At 46.2% G+C, this 27,680-nt stretch overlaps 2 protein-coding genes and 1 long non-coding RNA gene across 6 annotated transcripts in view; 2 read left to right on the top strand and 1 right to left on the bottom strand.

Annotated features, from left to right (window-relative positions):
• ACO2 (aconitase 2) lies at nt 1–20,959 on the top strand. Its single transcript, XM_066993687.1, has 18 exons — nt 1–147; nt 5,297–5,439; nt 6,553–6,811; nt 9,021–9,113; nt 10,904–11,062; nt 11,449–11,599; nt 12,631–12,735; nt 12,978–13,069; nt 13,337–13,442; nt 14,713–14,870; nt 15,789–15,862; nt 16,534–16,645; nt 16,840–16,962; nt 17,137–17,292; nt 18,457–18,648; nt 19,488–19,620; nt 19,933–20,054; nt 20,460–20,959. The coding sequence occupies exons 1-18, from the start codon at nt 112–114 to the stop codon at nt 20,601–20,603; spliced, it is 2,358 nt and encodes a 785-aa protein (XP_066849788.1). The 5' UTR covers nt 1–111; the 3' UTR covers nt 20,604–20,959.
• LOC136790361 (uncharacterized) lies at nt 207–3,796 on the top strand. The gene is made up of 2 exons (XR_010830172.1): nt 207–752; nt 2,847–3,796. It is a non-coding gene; the product is annotated as an uncharacterized lncRNA (long non-coding RNA).
• Nucleotides 17,292–27,680, bottom strand: part of POLR3H (RNA polymerase III subunit H) — an 11,522-nt gene continuing 1,133 nt past the window's right edge. For 2 of the 4 annotated variants that reach the window (XM_048078793.2, XM_048078794.2), the window contains exons 2-4: nt 27,174–27,270; nt 25,526–25,612; nt 22,116–22,993 (exon numbers count right to left, since the gene is read on the bottom strand). In XM_048078793.2, the coding sequence (XP_047934750.2) occupies nt 22,611–22,993; nt 25,526–25,612; nt 27,174–27,270 (567 nt within the window). In that variant the 3' untranslated portion in view covers nt 22,116–22,610. Of the gene's footprint in view, nt 18,108–18,196; nt 18,324–22,115; nt 22,994–23,679; nt 23,888–24,473; nt 24,538–25,525; nt 25,613–27,173; nt 27,271–27,680 lie in introns of those variants that run through there. The other 2 variants (XM_013197312.3, XM_013197326.3) reach the window with 2 other exon arrangements.

A 27,680-nucleotide genomic window follows, 5' to 3' on the forward strand; every position in this document is an offset into this window, starting at 1 on the left:
CCCGCCCCTCCCCGCCCGCCTTCCCTCCCTCCCTCCCTCCCTCGCTCCGTCCCCCCGGGCGCCGCGGGGTGACGCCATCTCGGGGCGCCGCGGGCCCGCTGAGCGCACAAGATGGCGCCGTACTGCGTGCTGGCCGCCAGGCTGCGGGTGCGTCAGCGCGGCGGGGCGGCGGCGCCGGGCGGGCGCGGGGCGGCACCGGGGGGGGGGCGAGACGGGGCGGGCGGCGGGGAGGGGGCCGCGGGGGGGGGCGAGGGGACCGGGACCGGGCCGGCCGCCCCTCAAGGTGAGCGCAAGGTGACCGGGGCCGGGCCCGGCCGTGCCTCCCTCCCGGTGCCCCGGGGGTGGTGGGGCGGGAGCCGGGCTCTGTGCGGTGGCTGCTCCGGGGCCGGTGCTGTGCGGGGAGCGCGGGGACCCTGCGTCAAAAGCAGCGAGGAAGGCTGTGGAAAAAAAAAAACCACAACCCTATAAACAGCCCCAAAACGCTATTTTCCCCCAGTAAACCGAACCGGCGCTCGTAGCGGTTCTCCCAGCCCTGCCCATCGTGACCTCTAACGGCCGCACCCGCGGGTAACGTGAGGCGCCGCGGGGCTGTCTCCTCAGCGCTAAGGCTCCCTTACCTTTCCTGCCTTAGGAAACAAGCGTCAGGATGCAATTGTCTTTTTTTAGGGCTGCTAACCGGGATAAGGAAGCCTGCGACCCCCTTAGGAAAGCGCGGGGCACTTTAACTTCTCAGTTTGCCTCCTGTGACCTTGGTGAGCGTGCTCCCGTTACTTCAGGAGCTGAAGCAATAACTCGATTCCAGCCTTCTGAAAGTATTTTATGAAGCTTAATTCGTATTCTTTATTACCTCACTGCTTTAGAGTTAGGGGTTTTACAAAAGAGTTGCTTTTTTATTTAAGTAAAAGTTACAGAACGGCACCGTTTTGGTCAACTCGGTGTATTCATCGTTGGTTCGTAATTAGTTGTTAATTTGCACTTTGGACAGAAATGACTAGTTATAAAATGAAGGCCGATCTTTGATTAGCATAATGATTTGGTTCTCATTTTATGGTGCATTGCCACATGAGAGCAACCAGACAGTGAGGTGAATGCTGTGTAATGTAGAACAAAGGCTGTGGTAGCACGGTGACTGTGTGGAATTTAGCGTTCTGGGAGGCTGTCCTGGATTATCAGTTGTGTATCCTTTTAAAGGACAAAATCATCTGACTGTAATCAAACATTTGTCTCCTTGATCATTATAGGAGGCAAATAGTGTGTATTGTTTTTTTTCCCCATGTTTAGCAGCCTAGAGATTTAATGAACAAGTGGATCGTGTTGCCAGTCACTGTGATAATGTCAGCACTGAGCGTGGCACGTGCTGTTAACGCTGGTGCTGCTCATCGCCTCTCCTAAAACAGCTTTTGGAGTTGTATAGGAAGCTTATCTCGGAGAAATAAATTGGAATTAGCCTGGTTCAGGCCGACTGCCCTATTTATAGCACAATTCTTCTAATAGCCTCAAAGGGTTGAGATCTTTTTCGTGCCTGCCTGAAAGATGCTTTTAGCAGCATTCCGTTTCTTGAGCCACGTTGGCTGGGGGTTCGGTGAAAGAAGTATAAGACTCCAAACCAGCTGAAGTGTTAGGGTTTCACTGAAGGTCTTGTATGTGAGTACTGAAATTAAATTTGGTGAGCTTTGTGTATGTTGGCAAAAAAAAAGAATGTTGGTTAGAGTTAGACCGATCTTCAGGACGCTAATTTTGGTTGCCCTTTGGAGGTGGGTCTGGGAAACCAGGCTGCGTTTACGTTTTGATTATACCGTACCATTGTTTTAGGCTGTACCATGGTCAATGTTGGAAACTTGGCTGGTGTTCTTAGATTAGGGAGGATGAGGAAAGATGGTATTTTGGGTAGAATTTCTAGCTAGAATTTCTAGGAGGGCTTTCTGGGATAGGAGTGCATGTAGCATAGTTTCTACTCTTTTGACCGCAAACTTTGGCTTACTGGACTTATCTGTCATATCTAGTGCCAAAATGTGAGTTCTAGAAATTCAGTCTTGCATCTGGACCATTCACTGCAGTGAGCTAGACAGATAGCTCTTTCAAATGAGCTCCTAAAGTCTACACGGATAAGAGTTGGCTTCTTTAAGATTTCAAATTAACGACCCATTTAATAGGCTGTCTTTTCCATGTCTTTCGAGGAGGCTTTTCACCTGCCAAAATACTGATGGACTTAGGAGGCCTGCAGTGGTTTCCTTTACTGAAATCTGGATCAAGGACACTGGTGCAGGGAAAACAAATTCAACACCAGATGAGAAGAGACCATTGGGCAGCTGCCTGCTGGGTGCTCAGTCCGGAGCTTAACAGTACTGCCTGCCTGCTTCCCTTGGCTGTTGGTCTCAAGGCACTTGCCACTACTCACCAAAAACAAAGCCCCCAGACCACCACCTCTTTCTTGGAGGAGTTGGGGGGGGGGGGGGGGGGGATGAAGCTGGAAGCTGTTGGTCTGGTGACTTAATCTTGTAGTTCTGCCACCCCATTTCAGAGGATGCAGGGGAAAAAAAGGACAGGTGCAGACCCTCAGTTTTCCAGACTTCCATGTCCAGCTGGGATCCTTCTCCTCAAGCGGGCTCATTTCTCTCCCCTTCCATTTCTGGTGCTCTGAAGCAGTGGTGAGGCTCAAACAGAAGTCAACTACTTGGTATTGGTATTTCTGTGATTAAAATTTGACTATTTATATGGCATTCTAATTAATACTAAACTTCACACAGCCGTTTCGTGAAGTAAAAAGGTATATAGACATACGTACTCAAACTGAAAAGGTTTTATCTGAATTTTATCTGAAATAAAATCTTTGCACCTCTCTTCAGATCTTTGGAGAGCCCTGCTTCAGCTTTTGATCATCATCAGCTTTGGTCTCAAGCAAGACTAGAATGCTGCGAAGCCTCCACCATTACTTTAATTTGCAAATCTGTTCTCCTTCTGTGCTCTGAATTATGGTGAAACGTAGCGTTCAGTTTATTGGGTGACGTGGAGGAACTCAACTAATCAGTTAGGCCATTTGGGTTAGTTTGTGGGAGAAGGAAGGAATCACTGCATTAAAACAAAATGCCTTTTCTGGTCTGGGGAAGAGCTGATTTTTCCATGAATGTTGCTGAAATCCCTTTATTTTTCCAATATTCCAATATTTTATTATATTTATTATTATATTTATTTTTCCAATATTCCAGTGTTTTCCAACCACTCCAGCAGTTGGAGACTTTCAAAATATGAAGGATATCTCGTGAGGCAAAGGTGTTGTCCACAACATTATTTTTTTTCTGGGTAAATGCTGAAGTTTATTTAAAAAAAAAACATACAAATAAAGAGAACTAAGCAAACACAAAAATTGTGTGGCTGCTAGATAAAAAGCAACAGGGGGAACGAAGCTGTTGGTTGTTTTTTCCTCCAGTGGGAGAAGGAGAAGTCTCCCTTCTGACACATGTGATATGTTCTGGAAGTTCTGAGCTTGAAGTGCAGCCGAGTGAAATCTGATGACCGGCTTTCACTTGCACTTCTGGGAGAGCAATGCTCCCTTGCAGTGCCGTGTTCACGTTCTTTAACAAAAACCATGCACGGCTGCTAAAATTTAGACCTGTATTGTTCCTAAAGAAAGGTGGCTATCTAAGAGCTTAGGATTGTTTGCTAAGAAAATAAACCACACCCTTGTTGGTAGTGTGCTAGCTGTTAGGATCTCCCCTAAATTTCCTGAAGTTTTTTGTTATGGAAGACATTGATAAATGTTATCAAAAGGACAATAAAACAAGATTTGGATTAAAAATTGGTGGTATCGTCTCATTGATCATGGCTGGTTTAGGCAATTTTTGAAATGCTGGTAGCAAGAAAACTGGGGGGAAAATATTCACAGGGAAAAATTAAAAATACATGATTAAAGATTTAATTAGCATCTTTGGTATTGCAAAACCAGGGTTTGGTACTGTGATTATACAAACAATTGTGTATACACAAGGGCTAGTCAGCGCACTGCTGGTGTATGGATTAACCTGTACCTATGAAAATCTTGTCAATGTGAAGTAGAAGATCAGAGAATCAGAGACTGGTTTGGGTTGGAAGGGACCTCAGAGACCACCTGCTTCCAGCCCCCTGCCATGGGCAGGGACACCTCCCACCAGACCAGGCTGCCCAAAGCCCCATCCAGCCTCGCCTTGAGCACCTCCAGGGATGGGGCACAGGAAACACAGGAGTAAGATTAAATTGTAATACCAGGGGAGGAAGAACTCTGGACTCTTGTTTTCTGTCTGTTTCCAGACTTCCAGCAACGATGACAGAGACTTCCAAAGGATGTAAGAAATGCATGTGCCAAATCCTTGGGAGTTTTTGTGGAGGCTGCCCTCTGACTCAATTTTCACAGCTGCGTGAGAGCCCTTTAACCCTGGCACTGACCTGCTCCTTCTAGGTCAGGTGCTGTAAAGGTACCTCGTGCAGCCTGCCCTTCTCCCGTGTTCCAGGGCATTGTTTCACTCTGGAGGCGGCCAAGTGACGTTTGGGCTTTTTCTGGTTGCATTTCCTGCTGAACCTGTGGTACAGTTCATCCATCCTGCTGTTAGCTCACCTGTGGGGCAAGCGCAAGGCTGGTCTCGGGGGCAAGGTGAGGATGTCCCCGCAGCCAGATCGGTGAAGCGAAAGTGTTTGGTCCACAGCTTGCCTCTCCTGCTCCTGTTAGGTTGTAGACCAAGCACGTCCACAGGAGTCACTCTGGCTAGCGCTGAAATGCAGCTCACCTTATGCAGCACGTAACAATGTGCTTGTGGCAGGGTGTAGAGACCCTGCACAGGGAGCTTGGTATGTAGTGGTGGAGCAAAAGGGTATTTTCTCAGTCCCATACAGTTTTGTCTGCCAGTCCTTCAGCATAAACTCAATACCAGCGAGTAAATACAGATTTGGAAACTGGATACGTTCTTCTCCACTGTGGCTGTAGTATCTCAGGAATACATCAAGCTGTTGTTCACTTAGGGAATATCTCAGAATTGCCCGAAAGAAGATTTCATACGAAAACATAAAGCATCTTGTGCTTCAGATAGAAATACAAAATAATTTGGTAAATGCTAGCAGCTCTGGCTAGCCTGGTGTCTCACTGTTTAACTCAATATGTAGCATTGTATGATCAAATGTTCATTTAAAAAAAAAAAAAAAAACTCTGCAAACTTTCTGTTCCTCAGCCTGTAAAATTCCAGGAACAACAGCTGAAAAGCAAGTATTTTATTGATGTTAGAGGGATTCACTCTGCAGGGTTGCAGCACTAACGCTCTCCTTTTTCCAGCATGCCTTGAATGGTGGGATACGGCGCTACCATGTCGCACCCGTCCTGTGCCAGCGGGCCAAGGTGGCCATGAGCCACTTTGAGCCTAATGAATACATAAATTATGAGAAGTTGGAGAAGAACATCAACATTGTCCGTAAGAGGTAAGAGGGGAGGAAGGAGGAGGGGAGGGGTCGGGTCAATGTGCAGAATTTAGCTCTGCAGTGATGGGAGAGGAGGGGAATAAAAAAACATCACAGGGCTCTGGCAAAGGGAATGTTTACTGGGGAGAGCAGCTCGGAGCCGTAGCAGTTGCCAGTGTGGTGAAACACGAGTTGTAGTGTCTCCATGCAGTGGTGTGGGGCACTGTGGGGAGGGCTGAAGGTTAGGAAGAAGCACTCTGACACGTAGAAAACCAGGTCAGTGCAGAGGAGGCGCTAGAAAGGGCTCTGTCCTCTTTTTTTAATGCCCTCCTTTGTAAGCCTTTGTATTGGTGCTTGCGCCTGTCTGGGGAAGCAGCGTGTGGGCAGTGGTCATTGCAGGCTAATGCTCCTTTGCACCTTGTTTTGACGGTGAACCTTCTCCCGTGTGCCACCGTAGGCATTAGACACAAAAAGGAGGGCTAGGAATTCGTAGTCTGTGTAAACATGGTGACCTTAATCTGCTGATAGAGGCTTGCTGAGTTGTCATTCCTGCTCCACTTACCTTGGCAGTGGTTTGTAAGACATGTCCTTCGGTCTCTGCATCCTTTGTTAGATGTGGTAACTCTCGTTTCAAGTCGTTGTGTCTACTTAGTTACCTCTCAGAAGATCTCACCACTGGCATAAATAGGCTCCTCAGCTGAGACAGCCAGTCAGAAGCCTGCAGGACAAAAGGTCTGTGTTCGCGAAACTCTGCTTAGTTGTCCTTCCTTGCTGTGGGATCTGGTACTTGTGAATTGAGTCTGACCTCTCTCTTACCTCCCTGTTTGCTGTCCTGAAGTATGACCTTGAGAAATGAGCAGAGTCAAAGTTTCCTTTACTGTATAGGGAGATTATAAAAGCGCAAAGTGACGTTGGTTTGTATCCTTTTGAACTTTCTGGACCAAGCACCTGTTTCAGCCAGCTACCAGTTGATATTTTAGATGATTTTAAGATAACCACGCAGATTGCTGTGTGTTCATGTGTTTTAGAGTGGTAAAGGGAAGAAGAGAGTATCTTTGTTGTGTTACATGCTTAAAGGGGCAAATGTTAAAGTACACAACGTGCAGAGGTAAAATTCTTCTCTTGTCTCCCCAGGCTCGACCGTCCCCTGACCTTGTCTGAGAAGATTGTATATGGCCACCTGGATGACCCAGCGAAGCAGGAGATTGAGCGAGGCAAGACCTATTTGCGCCTACGGCCCGATCGCGTGGCCATGCAGGATGCCACTGCTCAGATGGCAATGCTGCAGTTCATCAGCAGCGGGCTGCCCAAAGTGGCCGTGCCTTCCACCATCCATTGCGATCACCTCATAGAAGCTCAGTCAGGTGGTGAAAAGGATCTTCGAAGGGCCAAGGTGACTACTGCAGAGACTTAAATTCAGTCTGTGTGAAAGCTTCTTTCCAGTCTAGGGAAGGGATATTTTTTTTTTTATTCCAGGACAGCCACAAAATCACGAGTAATCTGGTATCAGGTCTGATGGTTAGCTCGGTAGATAGGTCAGATGCAGTAAAGAAACAGCGTAAGCAGGGCTGTGGGAGTTTTTCACCAGAGATTCATCCACGACGTGGTTTAAAGGACCATGACAGTAGGAAGCACTAGCTCTTAATCTGCTAACGATGGAATTGCAAGTCGTATGTGTGTTCCGTAGAGTGAGAAGATGTTTCAGGTAAGGGAAGAAGAAAAATCTATTTCAAAGGGTAGGAAAGGAAGACGGATTACTCTAGGGAGTTTCGCTGTGTACAGCAGCATGAAAAGCTTCCTGAACGTGTCTGCATTGCACTGCATCCTGTGAAGGGGGAGCAACTGACTCCTCCTGTTTCCCAAACCACTTGCAAGTGATTAGTGCTTACTGAAGCACTTGCAGCTTTCAAGACCATCAAGGATAGGTAATAAATGTATGTACAGGCATGAAGGGTTTTATTTGGGAATTCCAATGTTGTTTGTCCAACTTCTGGTTCAATGAGGTTTTATGTTTTTTTTTACATTTCCCCCACACTGTTTTACCGCTTATTCCTCCTTAGGGGGTTCTGTCAAATGTAAACACATTCACCTCTGTCCCACATACCACAACGAATCTGCCAGGGAAGAATATCCTGTTAGCATAGCAGGGAAGTGGGGGGAGCCTTTTTTCCCAAGTAAGTGCATTATCAAAGCCAGGAGGCTTCTGACTTGGACCCTGATATTGAAACTGAAGAATCTGTTCTAAACACATTGTGGGTGCTCAGCTGCATTTTAAGATTTTAGTTCGTATCTATTCTCAGAAATTCCTCATGTCAAAGCAAGTGCTTCTGGGTTTTTCCTCCAGGTTAGAGTAAAGCAACGTATACCGCCCAAGAGTAAATTTGGAGAGTTCTTGTTCTACAGTTTGTCTCAGGCCCAAGCTGTGAGATTAAGAATTTGGGACCGTACTAAATAAGACTTGATTTTCTTCCCTCACCTCCTGTCTTTCCCCTATTCCTGCATTTGTTCTCTGCAGTGCAATAGCGTTCTGCTGCAGCCCTGAGCTGAGCAGCGTTCCTCGTCTGCCACCCGCTCTGAGCAGACCAAGTAAAGGTCCTGCCTTCTTCTGACTGGGTTCTGCTTCTGTAGCTGCCAGTTGGCACACAATGAATGCTGGCAGGCCACAGGGTGGCTTGGATCGGCTCCTGGCACATCAGCGTGCTTTACTGGGGGAGGGATGCACAAACAGAGTGAAGTGACCTGACTCCCAGTGGAAAACGAGGCTTAAAGAACTGCTGCTGCCTCATGGGAAACTTCAGCAAATGTGTGCTGAGACAATTCTGCCATTATCTCCAGTTTCCCCTTTCTCTTCGTTCTGAAGCGTAGCTGCCTGAGAACAGTCTTTAAGAAACTCCCTCCTCCGAGCGCTTATCTTATCTCTTCTGCCGCTCCTCTGCCAAGAACTATCAGGACATAATACTGTCATACTTCCTTGGCAACCGTGGGTATTCTCACAAGCAATTTTCATGGTGTGACCTCCACGAATAACAGTGGTGGCGCAGCAAGAAAGGCAGCATTGTGCGAGCCTTAAGCAAGGGACTCAGCAGAATGAGAAACGACGCCCACCAGCTCCCCTGGCAGGGAGCAACTTCCAACTCCATTTCTTCATCTGTAAAAAATAAAGCTGAAATGCTTATCAAGAGGTTTGAAATGTCTGCAAAGCATGCATAAAACAAAAGAAACAGCTGGTAGAAAAGGAAGGGGGGGTGAGAAGAAGAGAGAAAAACAGGTTAAAATACCCTTGAGAGTAGAAGAAATGAGCAGGGCATTCTCCAATGCCTTATTGGCAGGGTTTTCCTTGAATTGTGTGATTTGGCATTGGAAACTAAAAAAGTTGCCATAGTAGAGCTACAAGTTGGATGAAATTAAGTGGCCTGCTACAACTGACTGGCAAACAGCCTTGATCTCTTTCGATTTTAAGAGCGATGTGCACCTCCCTCTAGCTGCTACAAAACTGTGGAGCAAACTATGAACAGGCTTGGGAAGAAGGGAGCGTGTTTGAGCTCATGACGTGCCAAAGAACAAAATGTGTTACTAACACCATGTGTTTCCTGTGTGACTAGGATATAAACCAGGAGGTGTACAACTTTCTAGCAACAGCTGGTGCCAAGTACGGAGTGGGATTCTGGAAACCTGGGTCGGGAATCATTCACCAGGTAAAGTGTGTGCTTGCAGTCTTTGAACATCCAGTGGCTCTTCCTCCTTCTGGTGGAGGGAGAGCTCCAGTACAAACCCGCAGAGAATTTCACCAGTTTAGAGGAACAACTCGCTTTCTCTGAGGCAGGTGAAATTTCTTGCTTGCTCCCTTTCAGTTATCTTGACAGCAATGTTTTTACTGAAAGGTTATTTTTGTCAAAGTGTAACCTGATGCGTGATTAGTTAGTGCCAGCAGCAGGCCACATGAATCAAAGGATCTTAACTGTTTGTGAGCTGGCTTATCTTGGTACGCCTGGGAGCGTGAAGTGATGCTGTGAAAATAGCTACTTAAGGCTGATGTGGGTTCCTTTTGGGAGTAAAATTTTAAAAAAACGAAACCAGGAGAGAGTGTATGAGGACAGCAAATAGAGCAGCTTTAGGTACACATAACTAGTTGCTATCTGAATGGAATAAAATGCAAAGGACTTTTCAATAGGTTTTCAGGTCTGAAATTCTCTTGCCATACCACTTGCACCTCAAAAAAATATGACCCTCCCGAGATAACTTAGCACGTGATGAGGCTTTCTGTTTTTTAAACCCAACACCTATAGCAGGACTTCCCTACCTTGGTTTTGTTTGATTTGCTACGTATGTCCAGGAGACATTTTTCATTGTTCCTGAGTTGCAGGCAGGAAAAATTGAAGTGCAGCACAAGCAAAAGGAGTGGAGAGGAGAATGGATGACTGTTAAACGTCCTGCCAGCAGGGAACTTGTGACCAGGTGCAGTCAAGAGCTCTCTGCTGTCTTTTCTTAGCTATGGAATGAGTTACTAAGGTTACTTTAACTTGGTGTGACGCAATGGAGAAAGGAAATAGAACAGGTGAACTCCCCAAAAGGTTGTGGGAGCACCTCAGGTTACTTCTGCTCCCTATTGTTGTTACCAGCTTTCTTGTGATTCACTTTCTGAGGAAAAAAAGCTGGAGAAAATTGGACGTACTGTATAGCTTCAGAGTCTGGCTCTTGGAATTGACCTTTCTTGCATGCGTATGTAAAGGTGGAAGTACTACAGGCAAAAATCTTAGCTTTTTCAATAAAGGGCTGCTCTGTTTCTGTCCAGACTGTTCTGTAAGATGTGCTGTGCTTCCCAGAAAGGCTGTACATAATGTTGGTATGGCACATATGCAGTAAGAAGTTCATTAGCTTGCTACTACAGGAAAGTCATAATTTTTCAGTAAAGGACTGTTCTGTGATTTTGCTAATATTTGAAGATAGGATCAGTAGCAGCAATAAGTGAAAGGCAGCCTCTTGGTGTATTTGTGAGGGATTTTTCTGTGTGATCAGCTTTTGGCTGGCAGTAAGGATTTGGAGGGCCCTGCTGTGGTATTCTACTGCTGTGGGACTATAAAAATCTGCAGAAGGTCTTCCTAGCACCGGACAGGTGAGCTGGCTGGCTCAGCAGTTGATCAAGGGTTTGGAGACTAAGGAGCAGCTTCCTGAGCCCTAACGAAGGTTACCGGAAGGAAGAGGTCTTCCAGTGAAAAAGGGAAGGTCATTGCTTTCTTACTTTTTTTTTCTTAGTTTTCTTACTGTCCTGGGATGAGCAAGGGCCAAGACTTGGTACCTCGTTCAGTCATTACATCCTCCAAAAGGGGGTTGAAATACAACTGAACTTACGATCCAAAAGAAATTAAATTTCTTGCTACTGAAATCTGCAAATAAAAAACTAGTCTGTATTCTTGTTGGGTTTCTTGCTGTCTTCCCCCTCCTTTCCAACCAAACAAGCAAGCAATCAATCAACTTTTCTTTTCAGATCATTCTGGAGAACTACTCCTATCCCGGGGTTATGCTGATTGGCACGGATTCACACACCCCCAACGGAGGTGGCTTGGGAGGAATCTGCATTGGAGTGGGTGGAGCTGATGCTGTGGATGTCATGGCAGGAATCCCTTGGGAGCTTAAATGCCCAAAGGTAGGAGCAAAAAGAATACTAATCCTCTGTGTGGGGCGTGAGATGTAAGATGGTTAAGAAACGTATGTAAGGCACTATCTGCCATTAACAGTCTGGTTTGTAATCACACACTGGCTCAAACAGCTGGTCTATGGTTTATTGGCATCTCTGAGTTTCATTTCCAGCCTTTTTAATTCAGGGATTGAGAGAGGTAGGCGAGTAGTGATCTCCGGTTGGCCTTGACAGTGGGTTCAGCCCATGTACATGTGCTGTGGTATTTCAGGATTTTCTCCTTTGTGTTTTGGTGACCACCCAGATTGTGAGAAAGAAGCCTGAGGAGTTCTCTTGACTGCTGGAGGGAAATGATACCAGTATACCTTTTTTTTGTTGTTTTAATTCACGTTAAGGTTATTGGTGTAAAACTGACTGGCAAGCTTTCTGGCTGGAGTTCTCCGAAAGATGTGATCCTGAAGGTGGCTGGCATCCTCACGGTCAAGGGTGGAACAGGCGCCATCATCGAATACCACGGGCCTGGTGTGGATTCAATCTCTTGCACTGGTAAGGCAACAGGAATCTCTTATCTGGAGTGGGTTGTTGTTGGAGGTGTTGTGGTGTCCGTGAGGAGAAGGGAATCGGGCAAGAAGTGTTAAATGTTCCCTCTTAGCCTGGCTGGGTGACCAGTACACAGCAAACTGGGAGTCTGTTTCTCTGCAAGCTGGTGGGGTGAGAGCGGTGTAACAAGTGAAAAGTCTCTCTGGACGGCTCTGTTAAATCTTGTGACCCTGAGAACGCTGAATGGTTAATTGTGGGGAATCCTGTAAGATGGTGCTGTCAGGATGAGAGTAAGGATGGAGCTATTTTGCCATATGCTTAGAGGATAGAGATGTTGGGGGTAGTAAAGGATGACATTTTCATTTCAGCCTAAAATAGGTTGTGAGTAGAGGAGAGAAATAGGTTGGGGAAGGGGGGAAATGTGTGACAGCTGCTAAAGAAAAAGCTTCTCAGCAAAGTAGAGCAGAGGGGAGACTAGAAAGCAGCAGTTTAACTTGGAGACTTGCAGTAGGCAATTGTGGGTCTCAGGTGCTGAATTTGAACCAGCAGATATTGCAGTTGTCTGTAACAGTACTTGTCAGGACCAAACTGAGAGAGATGTCCCTTCCTTTGGCTTGAAATGTAGCTTTTAAGCTGGGCTTCTCTCCGTTCATAATGCTTGGCTACTTGGAATACTTGCTTTTACAATCTGAAAGCATTTTAGGATTTTTATTCTCTTGAATCAGAGAGCATTGACCTGTGATACCTGCTTCTAGCTCCCTGAATGTAAAACAGCAACTCGTACAGCTTCATCGCTGTGCCTTGAAAGGCATGGGTGACCCCAGTGCCACAAGTGATTTATTTTTATTTTTTTTTTTTTTACTGTTTTCTATCACTGGAGTCTTTGTCTGGAATCCTGTCTGCTGTGGAGTTAGGTTTGTGCCTAATGCACTTGATCTCTCTTGGCTTTGCCGTCTTTTCCATGGGCTGACTCTTGAAGAATTGGATGGCCTTGGACTTTGTTGACCCTGTGGTCTTTTCTCCCACTCCTTCGCTAGGGATGGCAACGATCTGTAACATGGGGGCTGAAATCGGAGCTACCACATCCATCTTCCCTTACAACGAACGGATGAAGAAATACCTGGGCAAGACTGGGCGAGCTGGTAAGAGGGTTTGGGGGTTGAAGTGGGTAGAAGTGTGGGTTTGAATGACGGTGTTTTCTGGGAGCAGCATCCTCCTGCAGCAGTGTCTGATGTGGCTTCTGTCCTTGGGTGTACAAGCAGGGAGTCTGTAGCTGAAATGCATGGGGAAGTATCTGGTGGACCCTGCGTTCAGTTGTTCTGGTCTTTTTCTTTTCCATCTTACTTGCTGCAGTTTTTCAGGTCTCCCTTCTTTCTTATTCCAGACATAGCTGCGCTGGCGGATGAATTCAAGCAACACCTGGTACCGGATTCTGGTTGTCAGTATGACCAGGTGATAGAAATCAACCTCAGTGAGGTAAGGCTTCCTTCCTGCTTGCCATCTTGGATGTTGTGATGAGACTGCCTCGTGTGAATGAGGACTAAGCTGGGAGTTGGATGCAGCACCCCTGGTTGTGCTAAAACGTGTAACAAACGCTGAGATCTGTTCCACTAACAGCTTCTGCTCAGGCAGGCGAGTCCTATTTAAACAGCTTCCAGATAGCAAATCAATTCCTTTCGTAACTGTTGTTTTTTTTTTTCCCCTGGCTACTGTAATTTCTGACTCTGTCGTTGTTTCTTAAAGCTGAAACCACATATCAATGGACCTTTCACTCCAGACCTGGCACACCCTGTGTCAGATATTGGTGCTGTGGCAGAAAAGGAGGGCTGGCCTGTTGATATCAGAGTTGGTGGGTAGCATTTGCTCTTTCCTCTGCCTTCGTCTTTGTGCCATAAATGTTGCTGTCTTGGGATAAGCAGTTGGTCATATAGCTTGGGATCTAATCCTTTAATTACTGCTCTATGCCCTTTGACTTTGTTGCAGTGTCATTTCTACATAGGCACATGAATTTGCTGGGAAGAGTAGTCTCTTTGTTTTTTCTCAGGTGTGAGTAGCCTCTCACATGTGGCCTAGATCTGGGACAGCTGGAGGGGTTTTGATCTCAAGAGCTAGGCAATTTTTTTGCCTTGTTGGAAATTTTTAGAAGATGGGGTTGCCAGGGATGTTACCTGTTACACATTTGGTCAAATCCACGAACAGGCTTTCAACAGAGATCTGTCAGGCGCACAGTTGTGCATTCCCCAAGCAGGAGACTGTTGAGCTCTCAGGACGTAGTAAAGTTGATGCTTGTTGTCCTAAAGAGGAGGCGTGGATACTCATACACTCGCTGGCTTCTCTGGAATTGCTCAGGGTGGGAATGAGAAGAATGCAAGTACATTGTAAAGGCCACATCCCAGGTAGTGACAAGTTACTCAGTAGTGTTACAAATAGGATCAAGAGCAGCAGTAACTGAAAGCCCAGAGTTTTATTCTTTGCTGGTTAGCATCAGAGTGCTGTCAGTGCAACACCGTATGTCCTCGTGTCATCTTCATACCATAACAAAGGATGTTTTACCCAAGGACTACAAAATGCCTATACCAAAACGAAACAGTGCGTTGGGGTCTAGCCCAAGATAACTGAGGCGAACTAATTGGGTGTGTAAATTGCTTGGAAGAAAAAAAGAAGAAAGACCAGTGGGCTCTGAGGTGTAAGTTGAAAGGGCTGGGAAATTTAAAATTCAATATGCGTAGAGAGGCACCCACCTCTTCTTTTAATCATTTCCTTGATTTCTTCTCATCTTGATTTGTAGCCTTTTCTGTCTTCCTAGAAGAATACCTCTTTGTGGTAATTCGCCTAACCAAAGTGCACATAGGTGGCACTCTGACCTTGTAAAACAATAACCAGCCTAGTGACCAGGTAATGTGTTCTGGCTTACAGCCTCCGAAGCCTGAGGGATTGATTGCTTGTGGCCACAGTATCTTGCTGGGAGGCTTGGCAGTGTTTGTACCTGAAACTGGTTCAGGCTCCTTGTCAGTGGGAAAGGAGGTTGTCTCTTGTTTTTTCTGCTTAGAGATGGTCTCCTCAGGGAGAAGCCACCAGGGCTGCACTAACCACCTCCCTGTCTCTGTCAAACACCACAGGCCTGATTGGCAGCTGCACCAACTCCAGCTACGAGGACATGGGACGCTCTGCAGCAGTGGCAAAACAGGCGCTAGCGCATGGGTTGAAGTGCAAATCGCAGTTCACAATCACTCCAGGCTCGGAGCAGATCCGAGCCACCATTGAAAGAGACGGTTATGTGAGTATGACTGCTCCTTACAGGTCCAAACAGTAAAGGTTAAACTTTTCCAGAGGGTACTCAGGAGTCTGGAAGTGACTAATGGAAACCTCTTAAATTTGTCCTCACGTATTGCTCGAGGTGCAGTGACTGATATAGTAACCAGCCTTGCGTCACTGTGCCCCTGGGTCCTGCCGCTGCCCAGGCAATGTTTTGACCTGCTGTGTTTATCCACTCTTCTCCTTATAGAACAGTTTGGGATGTGAGCAAACCTGTGTATGTAGGAAGTAAGTCCCATTTTAGACTAAACTTAAGGTAAAACTCCAGTGTATCCCTAGAGGAACCACCACGTACCTTCCCCCCTTTTCTGTGGGGAGCAGAATATGACGATGTGTTAATTGGTTCTAATGTTTAGTAAGTGTTGGACGCTGTCACAGCTTGGGGATCAACCTATGAGTCTTTATGTGCGGGTGTGTCCACAAGTCAGCTTTTTATTTGTCTGTCTGCAGTTACACTTTTCTCCAGCAGCTGCCCTCTTGATTGGATCCTTTGCTGAATGGACTGAGCAGGCACATGTTTGCCTGCACTTTTACCAAATCACTCCTTACACTGCCAGGAAACGTGTTGAAAATTAATTGGACCATCTTCAGTGAAATGTCTCTGAGGAGCTGGGTTTTTTTGCTCAGTTTAAAGTAGGCAGAGAACAGGAACTTTATGGTAAATCTTCCTGTGCTTTTCTCCAGCGTTAACTTAGAGCTTTACTGGCATCAGCCCCCTTGTATTTATAACAATTACTCAAAACTTGCAAGTGAAACAAGAAAGGGATTTTTTTCAGGGTTGGTGCTTTCTGTTAGAAGATGGGTGTCCTCTTTCTCTAAAAGAATACCATCAGAAATGTATCTCAAACTTTCTACTAATAATGAAATTGTCTGTCCCCAGGCACAAATCCTGCGAGACGTTGGAGGGCTGGTTCTTGCCAACGCTTGTGGGCCATGCATTGGCCAGTGGGACAGGTAAAGTGAAAGACAGACCTCTGTCTAGCTTTGTATCTCTCAGCTCCTAAAGCACTCTGCGAAGCCAAATTTGATTGTAAATACCGCACACGGGTAATTAAGCACACTAGCCATTGGTCGTAGCTGCCCGATGCACGCTGGAGGAGGAGAAATAAACTGCAAATTTATGCTGAGCCTTTGGATTAATGAAGCTGCAGCATGGCCACATCTATAGGTTTTTGATAGGGAAAAATGGGGAGAGAGATCAGTTCTCTCTGAGAGGATGGGCTGGAGTTTGTGTGGGCCTTTTAAAATAGGAAGAGTGATTGGTCTGGTTTAAATCCCTAGCATGGCAGTGAGGAAAATCCTTATAAAAGAGATGGGAGACACATGCTCATTTGGCTCTGTCATTACTGACGGTGGCACGTCCAAAGGCATGTACTTGAGTATTGTTCAGACAGTTCAGCAGGGCACAACATGGACTATGAAAACTACTCCAGGAATCAGTGTCTGACTTGGCATTGCACTGTCCTTGGTTTTGAGGCTCTACTTAGGGGAGGAAAACATGTGTGCGCTGATTCATGTTTCCAAAGATAGTGATTGCTGCCACAACCAAGCCTGGGGATTTTAGCAGCCAGATATCTAGAAGCAATATTCCCTTTGGATTTGACGAGTGTTTCCTTCTTTCACAGGAAGGACATAAAGAAAGGAGAGAAAAACACAATAGTTACGTCTTACAACCGGAATTTCACAGGTCGCAATGATGCCAACCCAGAGACTCATGCGTTTGTGACCTCCCCAGAGGTAAGAGACAGCCAGAGGGGGCGTGGGGAATGGTTCAGGGTGTCTCGGGAGCCAATTCCACTGCCTTCAGAAGAGACCCAGCATCTTTTGGTGTGTAACTTCGAGAGCCTTCTGGCTGCTGACCTTGTTAGGCGTAGGACTTTCAGATGAAGAGATGGGAGGAAGGCTAAGCCTTTAAATTTTTTTTCTTTCAGATTGTCACAGCCCTGTCCATTGCTGGCACTCTAAAATTTAACCCCGAGACAGATTACCTGACAGGAACAGATGGGAAGAAGTTTAAACTAGAAGCACCTGATGCAGATGAGCTGCCCAAGCTGGTAACTGCTTGCTCTGGAGATGGAGGGCGGGGAGGCCTGTCACTGTCAGTGTTTTATACGAAGCAGGGGAACTCTCATGCACTGCCTTTAATGTTAAAATTGGCTTGTTCTCTTCGCATGCATTTGGGGATGACCGAGACTGATGATTTTCCTTTCCTTTTTATTCTTTTGAAGGATTTTGACCCAGGCCAGGACACCTATCAGTACCCTCCCAAGGACGGCAGTGGGCAGCACGTGGATGTGAGCCCCACCAGCCAGCGCCTCCAGCTTCTCGAGCCCTTCGATAAGTGGGATGGCAAGGATCTAGAAGACATGCTGATCCTCATCAAGGTCAGGAGCAAGGCGGGGGAACACCAACCGTGACAGGGCTGGGCAAACAGGGATTTGCACATGGGTTGAAGCTTTGGGTGTGCCTTGAGCTGACAGATGCCTTCCCCTACAGCTGCATTGCTATGGGAAGTGAAGCAAGGGTTTTGCTTCCCTTGTGGTGTTGTTTCCTTCTGATACTTTATATATTATGACTAAGAGACTTTTCTATTTGGGGCTAGTTGTTAGCTAATACCATGAAAAATTAATTTTTTACACCCTGTAATATGATCCCACCCATACCACACAGTTTGGAGAATTTGTCCTAGTTATAACCACTAATTAGCATCTCTAATATCTGACTGTTCTAAGATGCATTTTGTCTGAAATCAGGTCGTTAGGATCTTCTCATCCACCAGTACTTGTTGTCTTCCCATTTTACAGAAACTATTACTTCACGATAGTTAAACATTACATTTCAGTCTCCTAATGAAGACATATTTTGTTTCACTCTCTGTGATGAATTAACAGGATGAAAGCTTCAGTTAACACAGTGATAGGTGCTGAAATGCAGTCCCTTAGGAATTGTCCTTCAGGAGAACTGTTGATTCGCAGCAGCAGAGAGCTGCAGGTATTCCCTAGGGCCGCGCTTCCATACTGAGCTGTGCTTGTTTGACACGCACAATTCCTTTGGAAACACTTTGGGAGCCAGTTGGAAGGCTGTTCTCTCCGGCTGGGAATTCTGCTCCTACAGAGGAATTGAGGAGGCTTCTGTGCAGACTGGGAACTCTGAGGAAACACTTGGTGTCTTGCTGAGCTCCTCCAGCAGAGAGGTTGAGCTGTACCAGGAAGAGCTTAATGACTTCTGGTACCTGCAGAACTTGCTGCTGAGGGAAGTGAGGACATGGCAGGAGGTGTCATAGCTTACCTTGTTTTTGTAACTCTGCCCTTTGGAACAGGGATCTTCCTTCTGCCCAGAGCATGCAGAAAGACCATTCTTTTTGCCTTTGTATTCTGCCTGAGACCATTGCGTTCTGCCTTAGGGAGCCTTGATTCTGTAATAGATAGAGTTGTCTTGGGTTTGTGCTTTTAAAAAGAGATGTGAAGATCCTTCAGAATAAAAAGTGCTGAGGAATGGTCAAATCATTGATTCATCCTAAGAGATTGATCTCTTCTACTACCCCTTAGGTAAAAGGGAAGTGCACCACTGACCATATTTCTGCCGCTGGGCCGTGGCTGAAATTCCGTGGCCATCTGGACAACATCTCCAACAACCTGCTCATTGGCGCCATCAACATTGAAAATGGCAAAGCCAACTCCGTGAGGAACGCGTTAACCCAGGAGTTTGGGCCAGTCCCGGACACAGCCCGATACTACAAGGTGAGGCTGTCTCCTGGTGCATCTATTTTAGGAGGATGTTGGCATTTCTGTGCTCTGTGCCAAGACCGAGGATCTCACCCTACTGCTCAAGTAACAGCAGCTGTGAATTCATTCAGCACTGAGGCTTTTTCTTGGGACGTACTTTGACTGTGACAGTTCTTACAGGTGATTCTGTCCCTGCCTGCTGCGGGGCAGAGGATCTTGTGACCCAAAGGGGACCAGAAACCCTAGGTGAAAGGAGCAGAACACCTCTAGACACTGCACAACTTGCAAGGCACTGGTGTCACCAGGCTGTGAATAAATCTCACCTCCTTATCTGAGCAGATAGACCTCAGTTACTATGTGAACCTAAAGAATTCACCTATGGCTAGTCTAAATTCTATTCTTGACCCCTTTGTTCTTTAAAACTTGGGTTGGAATATCAAATTTTCTTTCACTCTCAGAGCAGCTTGGCATCAGTCTCAGATTGGTTCTTCTGGTAGACAGAAGTTAAAGCCTTCTCTCTAACTTCTACAAGTAGAGCAGGGATCATAGTGGTGTAAATGCTGACCTGGCACAAGACCACGGAAGGAAAGGTGGTGGCAAGGATTTGCTCTGGATCCCAAGAGCGATCCTCTTCAGCCCGTGTTAGCCAGGACAGCAATACCTAACTGCTCTGAAGCACTTAGTTCCTTCGTTTCTGCCCTTCCTTAGAACCAAGGGGAGCCTCCTGGCAGAAGGTATCATAGCACAGCGACGTCACTAGTGTTGCGCTGACATTAGATGTGTCGGGGTTGTGTTTATTGTTAATTCCTCACCTGAGTGACCGCACAAGTCTTAGTCTTCCTCTTTTGTCACAGAAAATGGGTGTCAAATGGGCGGTTATTGGGGATGAAAACTACGGTGAGGGATCAAGCCGAGAGCATGCAGCGTTGGAACCTCGTCACTTGGGGGGCAGGGTCATCATCACCAAGAGCTTTGCCAGGATCCACGGTGAGTTGCGCTTCCCCTGCGGTGCGTATAAACAGGATGTGTTTGCCTGGGGCGGCAGGGACGTTTACCTTGCCCCAGGGCTCAATACCTACGGGAAGGAACTATCTGCTGACAGATCGCATGGTCCCTCTTGTTAGGAGTCCTCTTAGATATCTGCTTAGATATGCCACAAACAGCGGATATGCTGATTTCGTTGTGAAGGTAGTAATTACTGTTGGAATACTACTCAGAGAAGCACTGAGCAGCCAGGAAGTAATCCTCATCCCCTGCAGCGAGTTGTTACGAGTATGCTTGATGGTTTGTTCTCCGCAGAAACCAACCTGAAGAAGCAAGGCCTACTGCCTCTTACTTTTGCGGATCCGGCAGACTACAACAAGATCCATCCTGTGGACAAGCTGAGCATCGTGGGGCTGGCAGACTTTGCTCCTGGAAAGGTAAGTGCCTGCACGTCTTGTCACGGCTCTCGGGGTCGGGGATGTGCCCGTGGCAGGGAGCAGCGTGGTTGTGTGCGAGGGCCTGGAGCAGCACCGGCACTGATGGGCCGCGCAGCCCGGCAGCCAGAGGAGATGCCCCACACCACTGGGTCAGAATCAAATCATGTTGTTCTGAGCTGTTTTGAGAAGCCCTTGTACAATATTCTGAATTCTTGGACTTGTTACCTAAGGCGGGAGCGCTCCCTAGAAGGAACTGCAACCACACTTCTCTCTTAAGACCACCCCTGAGCTACCATTTTGTTTTCAGCCCTTTAAAAACATGTAGGGATTTTCCTGTGAGAAGCTCCGGTTAACTTGCTCCCTTGAAAAAGAAGGGGGAAAATAAAACCTGTCTTCTTCCTTTAGCCTCTGAAATGCATCATCAAGCACCCCAACGGGAGCCAAGAAACAATCATGTTGAACCACACCTTCAACGAGTCACAGATCGAGTGGTTTCAAGCTGGCAGTGCCCTGAACAGAATGAAGGAGCTGCAGCAGAAATCAAGCTAAGTGCGCACAATGCCCCCAGTGCACTGGACTCGATTCAGCTTTGGCATTTTCATGAAAGTGCAATTCCATGCCTCCTGTTGGAATAAATGTCTGATCAAATGTAACCATAGCTTCCTTTTTGTTATGGTACTTCCTCTTCACTGACACTATGAAAAGGGAGTGCAACCAGGCTTACTTTTGTCTTTTAAATTCCCCAGCTCCCTTTTTCTATTTTGGCTCAAATTCAGTTGTCCCACAGTTATTTATACTTGGAAATAACCAGCTAAAGTGGGTTTGTCTGCTCAGTTGGTTGTTTTCTGCCCATTCACTTTACTGATGGCTAAAGATTTAAAATGGAAATAAAGACTGTGACCATCTCTTCTGCCTTGTGCGATTGTCTTCATAATCCGGTTCTTCAGCTCCTGCTTTCCCCCTCGCTGTTGCTGAGAGGGTGGGAAAGAACTTGAAGATTCAATGCTACCTGCTCAGTTTGTATTGTTATGCAAAGGCCACACGGTTAAGGAAAAAAAAAGCCTCCCAGCTGTAGCAGTGCTCTGAAAGCAGTAGGAGCAGAGGACCTGGGAGGTTTATCCACCGACATTAACTACTGCAGGCTATGCTCATGACTAACCCTGCCTTCCTCTTCGGGGCATCAGTTACACTGTCCTAATGACAAACTTGCAGGAAATAAGTGATTTATGTACAGTTTCCCAGCATCACGCAGTAATTTGCTCAAGAATAGATTCACCGCCACAGCAAAAGCTTGATGTTGAGAGCAATTTGGTTAGAACAGCAAATAAAGCTGAGCTGAGCACAACAGCTACTTGGAGGAACCTCGGGCCCTGTCTACAGAGGGGTCTGTGTGGAAGCCTCTGGCTGTTGAGACGCTAACCTGCTTCACCCAAGTTTCTACCTACAAAACCTGCTTCACCCAAGTTTCTACCTACAAAAACCGGTGGGGATTTTTTGCCAAGTTTGTTTCTATCACATCTAGATGACTGCATGTCTGAGCCCCGCTGCACAGCCAGCGCTCAGTAAGCTTATTGTCTCAGCAGCTGGACCTCAGTTACTATGTGAACCTAAAGAATTCTAGGCTCCCTTTTAATTAGAGCAATGCACCAGGAATAACAGCTCAGAATTAAGGGGTTATAACTGCACTGCTGGGAGGGTGCTGGTGACTCAGGCTTTGTTTTCACAGTTGGAGGTTAGCAGACCCGCTATCCCAGGGAATTACAGCCCCTTCCTGCCAAATGTGGCTGGCTTTGTAATTATGTGCAACATCACCCGCTTGGCACTGGGCCCTGCATAGATTTTACTCACTGTTTTGTTCCCCTCTTTCCTTTCATTGCTGTCAGAGAGGGTGATGGCAATTGTTTGTTATTGGCTGTTAGAGCAGGGCAAAGCATTAGTCTTGACACTCAACACAGTCTGCCTTGAAATACAAGTAGCTAGACTGCAGGAGGCAACTTTTTTTCCTTCCTGCTAGGCAGGAAGCTAACAGTTTCTCCAGAAATTGTAGAGGAAGGCAGGCTGTGGGGTTTTTTACTATTTATTCCATTTCTGGTATTAACGTACTCCCACAAACACATTTAACTTACTTAAAGTAACATTGGTCCATTTCAGTCCATAATTATGCGTTTTCAAACTCCAGCAAAGTTGAGCCCATTCCACACAAATACAGCCCACCTAGCACAGTATTTCCCTTTGCCACAAGCAGCCTGTAGCTTTCCGCAGTGGTCATTTTCATAAAGCCCGAGTTACTTTGGGGTGAACTAATTTCGTTCCAGTTCTCTTTGGCGGACTTCATCCACGCATGAAGTTCCCACTCTCAGCAGAACGTTACCACAGCTTCCCCTGCTCTCCCGGCAGCAGCACTTTCCAGTCTCCAGAGCAGCACACCTCTCAGCTCCAGTCTTTTGGGGTTTCTCCTTCAGCCAGCTCCTGTAAGAAGGGCAGGATTCTGCCCCTCCGGGATCAAGCTGTCAGCCCAAGGAAGCGACGCTTCTAGACAAGGATTCTCTCCCGCTTTCACTCACAGAAATCCAACTCCCTTCGTAGCTCAGGCGAGTAAAGACCTCCCCAGCTTTCCCTCCAGGGCAGGAGACCAAAGCCCCAGCTGGGTTTGTTGCTGCTGGGCTCAGGCCTTTTTGTCCCTGCAAATTCACTTCTACAGATCTGCGAAGGCATTTCTTGAAAGCGACTGTCTTGATCTGGCAGGTTGGAAGCTGACAGGGAAACAGAGGATGGCAGCTCTGAGTTCTCGTTCAGCTTCAAAGGAGCAGCAAGCACCAGCAGGATCCTGTAATCCCCCAAATATCCACCGGAAAGCCTTGCTGCGGAGCAGGCTCTGACTGCAGCTAGCTGTTCGTCCACCATGACAGGAGGCCCAGGCCTGGTTCGCTGATCGACCCCTGTTCACACAGAGCAGAAGAGAGCGTGCAATTGTAAACCGCACAGGGAATACAGGGGAAAATGTATAAAAATACAAAATGTCTCCCCCCTGAGTTACAGATGAGGTGTTCCCCTTCTTGCTATCAGAACCCAGCCTTGCAAATGCCCTAATTTCCTCAATCCTTGTCAATGCCGCACCAAACCTTCAGCACCTGAAGAATCAAGCACCTTCCCGTTCCATCTCCTGGCTATGCTGACTGCCCCGACATACCCCAGCTGTGAGAAAACACAGCTCTTACTGGCTTCCATCCATCTTTCTATTGCACCGTGCTCTGGGAGGTCTTATGCCAAAACACGGCACGGGAAAGGCTGTTTAGCTGCTGTGCAAGCCTTGATGTGGTTTTCCCAGCTCTGGATCCCTCGTACGCTCGTCCCTATCTGCAGGCCTTGCATCTACACTCCGCCTGTTTTAATTCAGCCTCCCAGACAGGAGCTCCACCAACAACCACAATGGTTCAGTGAAAACACGCTGCAAGCACAGAGCGACCGCAACCATCTTTCTGCCCTTTCCCACTCCTTTGATTATGTGACTTTCTTTGCTTCATGGTCAGTTTAACACGATCAGTTCCTTGGGAAAGGGATGCTGTTTTAGCCCTAGAATAAACCACGCTGTTTACACGGCTCTACGAATTATGCACATTGTTACCACAAGAGTGTAGGGTGCCTCCTTCTTCTGGACTTCTTCTGTGGCGCTTGAAGTGGAAGTCTCTGCAGAGCTTGGACCCGTGGGAGATGTATCGACAAAGGTTTCATCCACAACTCGGAAGCGGATCTCCTCCCCGATGTCCATGTAAAGGTCGTGGGCCCCTTCTTCTGTCTCATATTCCCACACCCACACCTGCTCTGCCTCATCGCTGGCCACGCCAAGGGCTAAGGATGGAAACGATTTCACCTGGCAGATCACTTCCTTACAGTTTTGAGCATCCTCTCGATTCAAAGCCTCTTCACAATCCTTTCTCGAGCTGCAGCGCACTGTCCTAGGTTGCCATCTGCGCGTTCTAGGGCCTCCTCTCTGATTTTCCTGCACACAGTTGGGGTTTTTCTCCCCACCCCCAAAACAAACAGACCCCTCGAACCCCAGGAAGACACTGCCTACCAGGAGCAAGGATATTAGACACACCGCGTATCTAGACATTTCACCACGTGGGAAAACCTGCGTTCTGTCTTCAGCAGCAGCCAAGACTAGAGGCAGGGATTACAGCGTGGCTGTTGGTGGGACGCTGCTGTTCGTTTCTATCAGCTGGCACAATGATCCTGCAGAACCTAATAGGAGTGAGGCCTGTCTGGCTGCGATAACAGTCTGTGGGACTTGCCCGACACAACAGCTTAGCTTCTGCCATTGAGCACCTTCATTGTTGCAGCAGTGAATGCCTGTTGGGCCAGCACTGCACAATCTTTTCAGATGAAGCAGTGAAGTTATCCAAGGTGATCAAAGGATACAACTTAGCTGGCTGCTGCAGGGATTCTGGTGGGATGACAATATCATCAAAGAATCCAATAGAAACTGTGGAGAAAAGAATCTGATTAAGACTGAAATGACTCTTCGCAACGATGTGCCGCAGCAATTCCTAAAATGCATTTCTAGACTTATTCTCCTTCCCCTCTTAGGAAGGACGTCTGAGATTATGCAGGAATTATTCTTCGAGTCACAACGCTCAATTTCAGTTGGCAGCGAAGCAAGCACCCAGCTGAAGCACATGCAGCAACAGAGGGCACAGTCTTCCTGCCCGCTGGGAAAGGAAAAGGCTGCCTGGAGCAGGGCTGGAAGCGTAAGGGTTCCAAGAAATGAGTCAGAAGCTATTGAGGTCCGTGAAAGAAAAGAGCTTAGAAATCACAGATGTAACACGTCAAATAAAGACCAAAGGAAAGTCAGATCAATCCCACCTCCCCTCTTAGATTTCATGATGTTGAGGTTTATCAGATAGCGGACCTGCCCAAATTCAGCAATAAATGTACCCACGGTAATCTTATTGTCCTGACTTAACAAATGAGCACAGAGAGGAGCTTGCACAGAAGACTCCTACAATAACAGAAGGCAACTCATCAACTGAGTACTTCACAACGTACATAGTTGATCATCTGTCTTAAGAGAGATATTTCCCTGCTGTTTTCAGACACAGGAAATAATCATAAATTTTCATGGAACTATACAGAAGATATTTCAGACCAACGTGATCAGATACTACCACCTTAAAAAGAAAAAAGTTCTGCTAATTGAAGTGAGAAAATAAATCCAGTCTAGCTCCAGATGGGCATGCCTATTCTTCTTGGGCATGCACACGAGTGACAAAAGGAAAGGGGAGCTGCAGGCAAAACCATCAAGCGCAGGGGAAGCTGCCAGGCTCAGACTACCAACCACCCTCAGACGGCAGCAGCACCAGAGGCCGGTCACGTCTTCAAGCAGCCTACACAGAGCGTTAGCTGCCCGAAATCATCGCAGCTCCCAGTGCTCTGCAGCTCTTCTGTCCCTAACGTTCGAACTTGCAGCTTACCGTGAACGCCATCCTGACTGCAGCTTTTAATCTCCCCGATCAGAATCTCATCCAGGAAGGGATGGAAGACCACGTAGCGGAAATGCACTTGAAAGGAAACAGATCGGTAACGTTATGACCACGCGAGTGAACTGTTCTCCTTCCACAGGGTGGCAGCCATTAAAACAAAATCCCACATCCTACATGCCCTCTAAAATGCTGCATCAAGCATCTTTTACACCTTCCTTACAGGTACTGGTTTGCTCAGGAAAACAGGAATCAGAGTTCTGATTTGCACAAATTATGACAGCAGATGATCATCAGTTTCTTGTTCTCCGCTTTTCAAGCCTGCAAGAATTTAATTTCACAGAATAAAACTATAAAACTATGGACGTGAAGCAGGCCTCTGCTTTACTTATGATGTTAGCGTTCTTTGGAGGCCAGGAATATCAGCTGAAATGATACTTTCTTGTACTACTTCTGCTCCATTTATCTTTGTCAGCAAAGATGTATCTTCTTCCAATTAAATTATGTGGTACACAATATTATCAAAGTAAATAAGATTCTCTAACAATCTTATTTAACCTCTGTGAAAAATCCAGTTATGTTTCTAACCAAGTATTTATAATTATAAGGAAGCTATACTAAGACAAAGCAGAATGCTTAAGAGCTATTTAACATCATTTTAGCTGTCCATACTCAGTGCCGTTCTTTTACATAGAATTAGAAAAAGGGTAATAAATCCTGCTGTCTGGTAATAATAAATGCTATCTCATCTTCTGAAAGCAGGAGACTTCTTTGCAAACTCACAGAGAACATATTATCCTGTTTCATTTCAAGGAGTATTTCAAAGTTAAGGAACTGAATGGAGATAAAAGCAAGCAGGAGAGTCTGCCATCCTCCTCAGTGTTAGAGAAGCTTTTATTTGTAGGGAGTGAGTTCTACTGGCATTAAAATTTACATGAGGGGAGCCACACACAATCAGTCCAGTTCCCTTCTAAAAGGAAACACTTCATTTACTCAAGCAATACTTCCACACTGAAAATTAAAGCTAGAAAAATTCATCTTTCTATTTTAAAGAAATAAACTTTAAAAATATATATTAAATTTGTTTTTATGCCTTTGCTTCCAGTTTTCATTCAGATTTGCTAAAAGACGAAAGTAAAGAGATGAATCATTTATTACTACCAAAAAAAAGTCACCTAAAATGTATGCTGAACCAGATCTGTCTAAGTCTCAAACAAAAAAGCAGCAAAACTTCTAGCTAGAAAAACAGCATCAACTGTTGTGTGAATGCTATAATTAGAAACATGTTTCAAAATTCCAGGCAGGCAAAATAAGCTTCAAAAAGACAAAATATTTGACAAAAGTAGAATGATTAATATAAATTATTTTCCATTTGGAGATCTCCAATCATTTAAAATTGAATTAACTCCTTTCTTATCCAACGCCTATGGCTCTAACTGCAGTGCAGACATGGACTGCAGGAGAAGGAAGGCAGGACTGGCTCTTTAAATCTGTATTTGCAACCAAAGAAACGGAAAGAGACTTCTGCCATGTTCCTCTTGCCCTTCTAATAGGAACGGAGTTAAGGCTGTGAACTTCAGCAATCTCCTTTAAACTTTTAACTAACAATGGAACTTAGTTTACACTCAGGACAAGAGCGTACCTTTGGTGTGTGATGCACCATCTCCAGGGAATATGTACGAATCTTCCAGTTTTGTAATATCATACAAACAGATGCAAAGACCAACATTGTATACAACCTGTTCAAAGAAAAAAATATTAAAAAAGCAATAAATTGGTTACCAGGTTAACTCCCTTCAAACTTATACACTGCATTCACCTCTTCAAAAGAAGGCAGCAGAAGGGTGGTGACATGGGAGGGAGGCTAGTTTAGTACAACCCTTCAAAAGCCCCAGCCCAAACCACGCTGCATTTCAGAGGATCCCCTATCTTATTCGAGTGTTATGGGAGCACGTGTTTTTACCGGTACTGGAAAAAGCATTGCTACAAACAAAAATCCTCGGGATTTTTCAAGTTATTTTTTTTTTATGGTGAAAAAACTTGACCTGCCACAAGAGTAAACAGTTGCGCACACGAAAGAAGACATCATTCAGCAGCCCCAATGCTTGTCCAAAGGCCAAACACGCTTCTCTCTAGGTTGCGTTCTCAA

The sequence above is a fragment of the Anser cygnoides genome, chromosome 1, assembly GCF_040182565.1.
Source record: "Anser cygnoides isolate HZ-2024a breed goose chromosome 1, Taihu_goose_T2T_genome, whole genome shotgun sequence".
NCBI classification, from domain to species: Eukaryota; Metazoa; Chordata; class Aves; order Anseriformes; family Anatidae; genus Anser; species Anser cygnoides.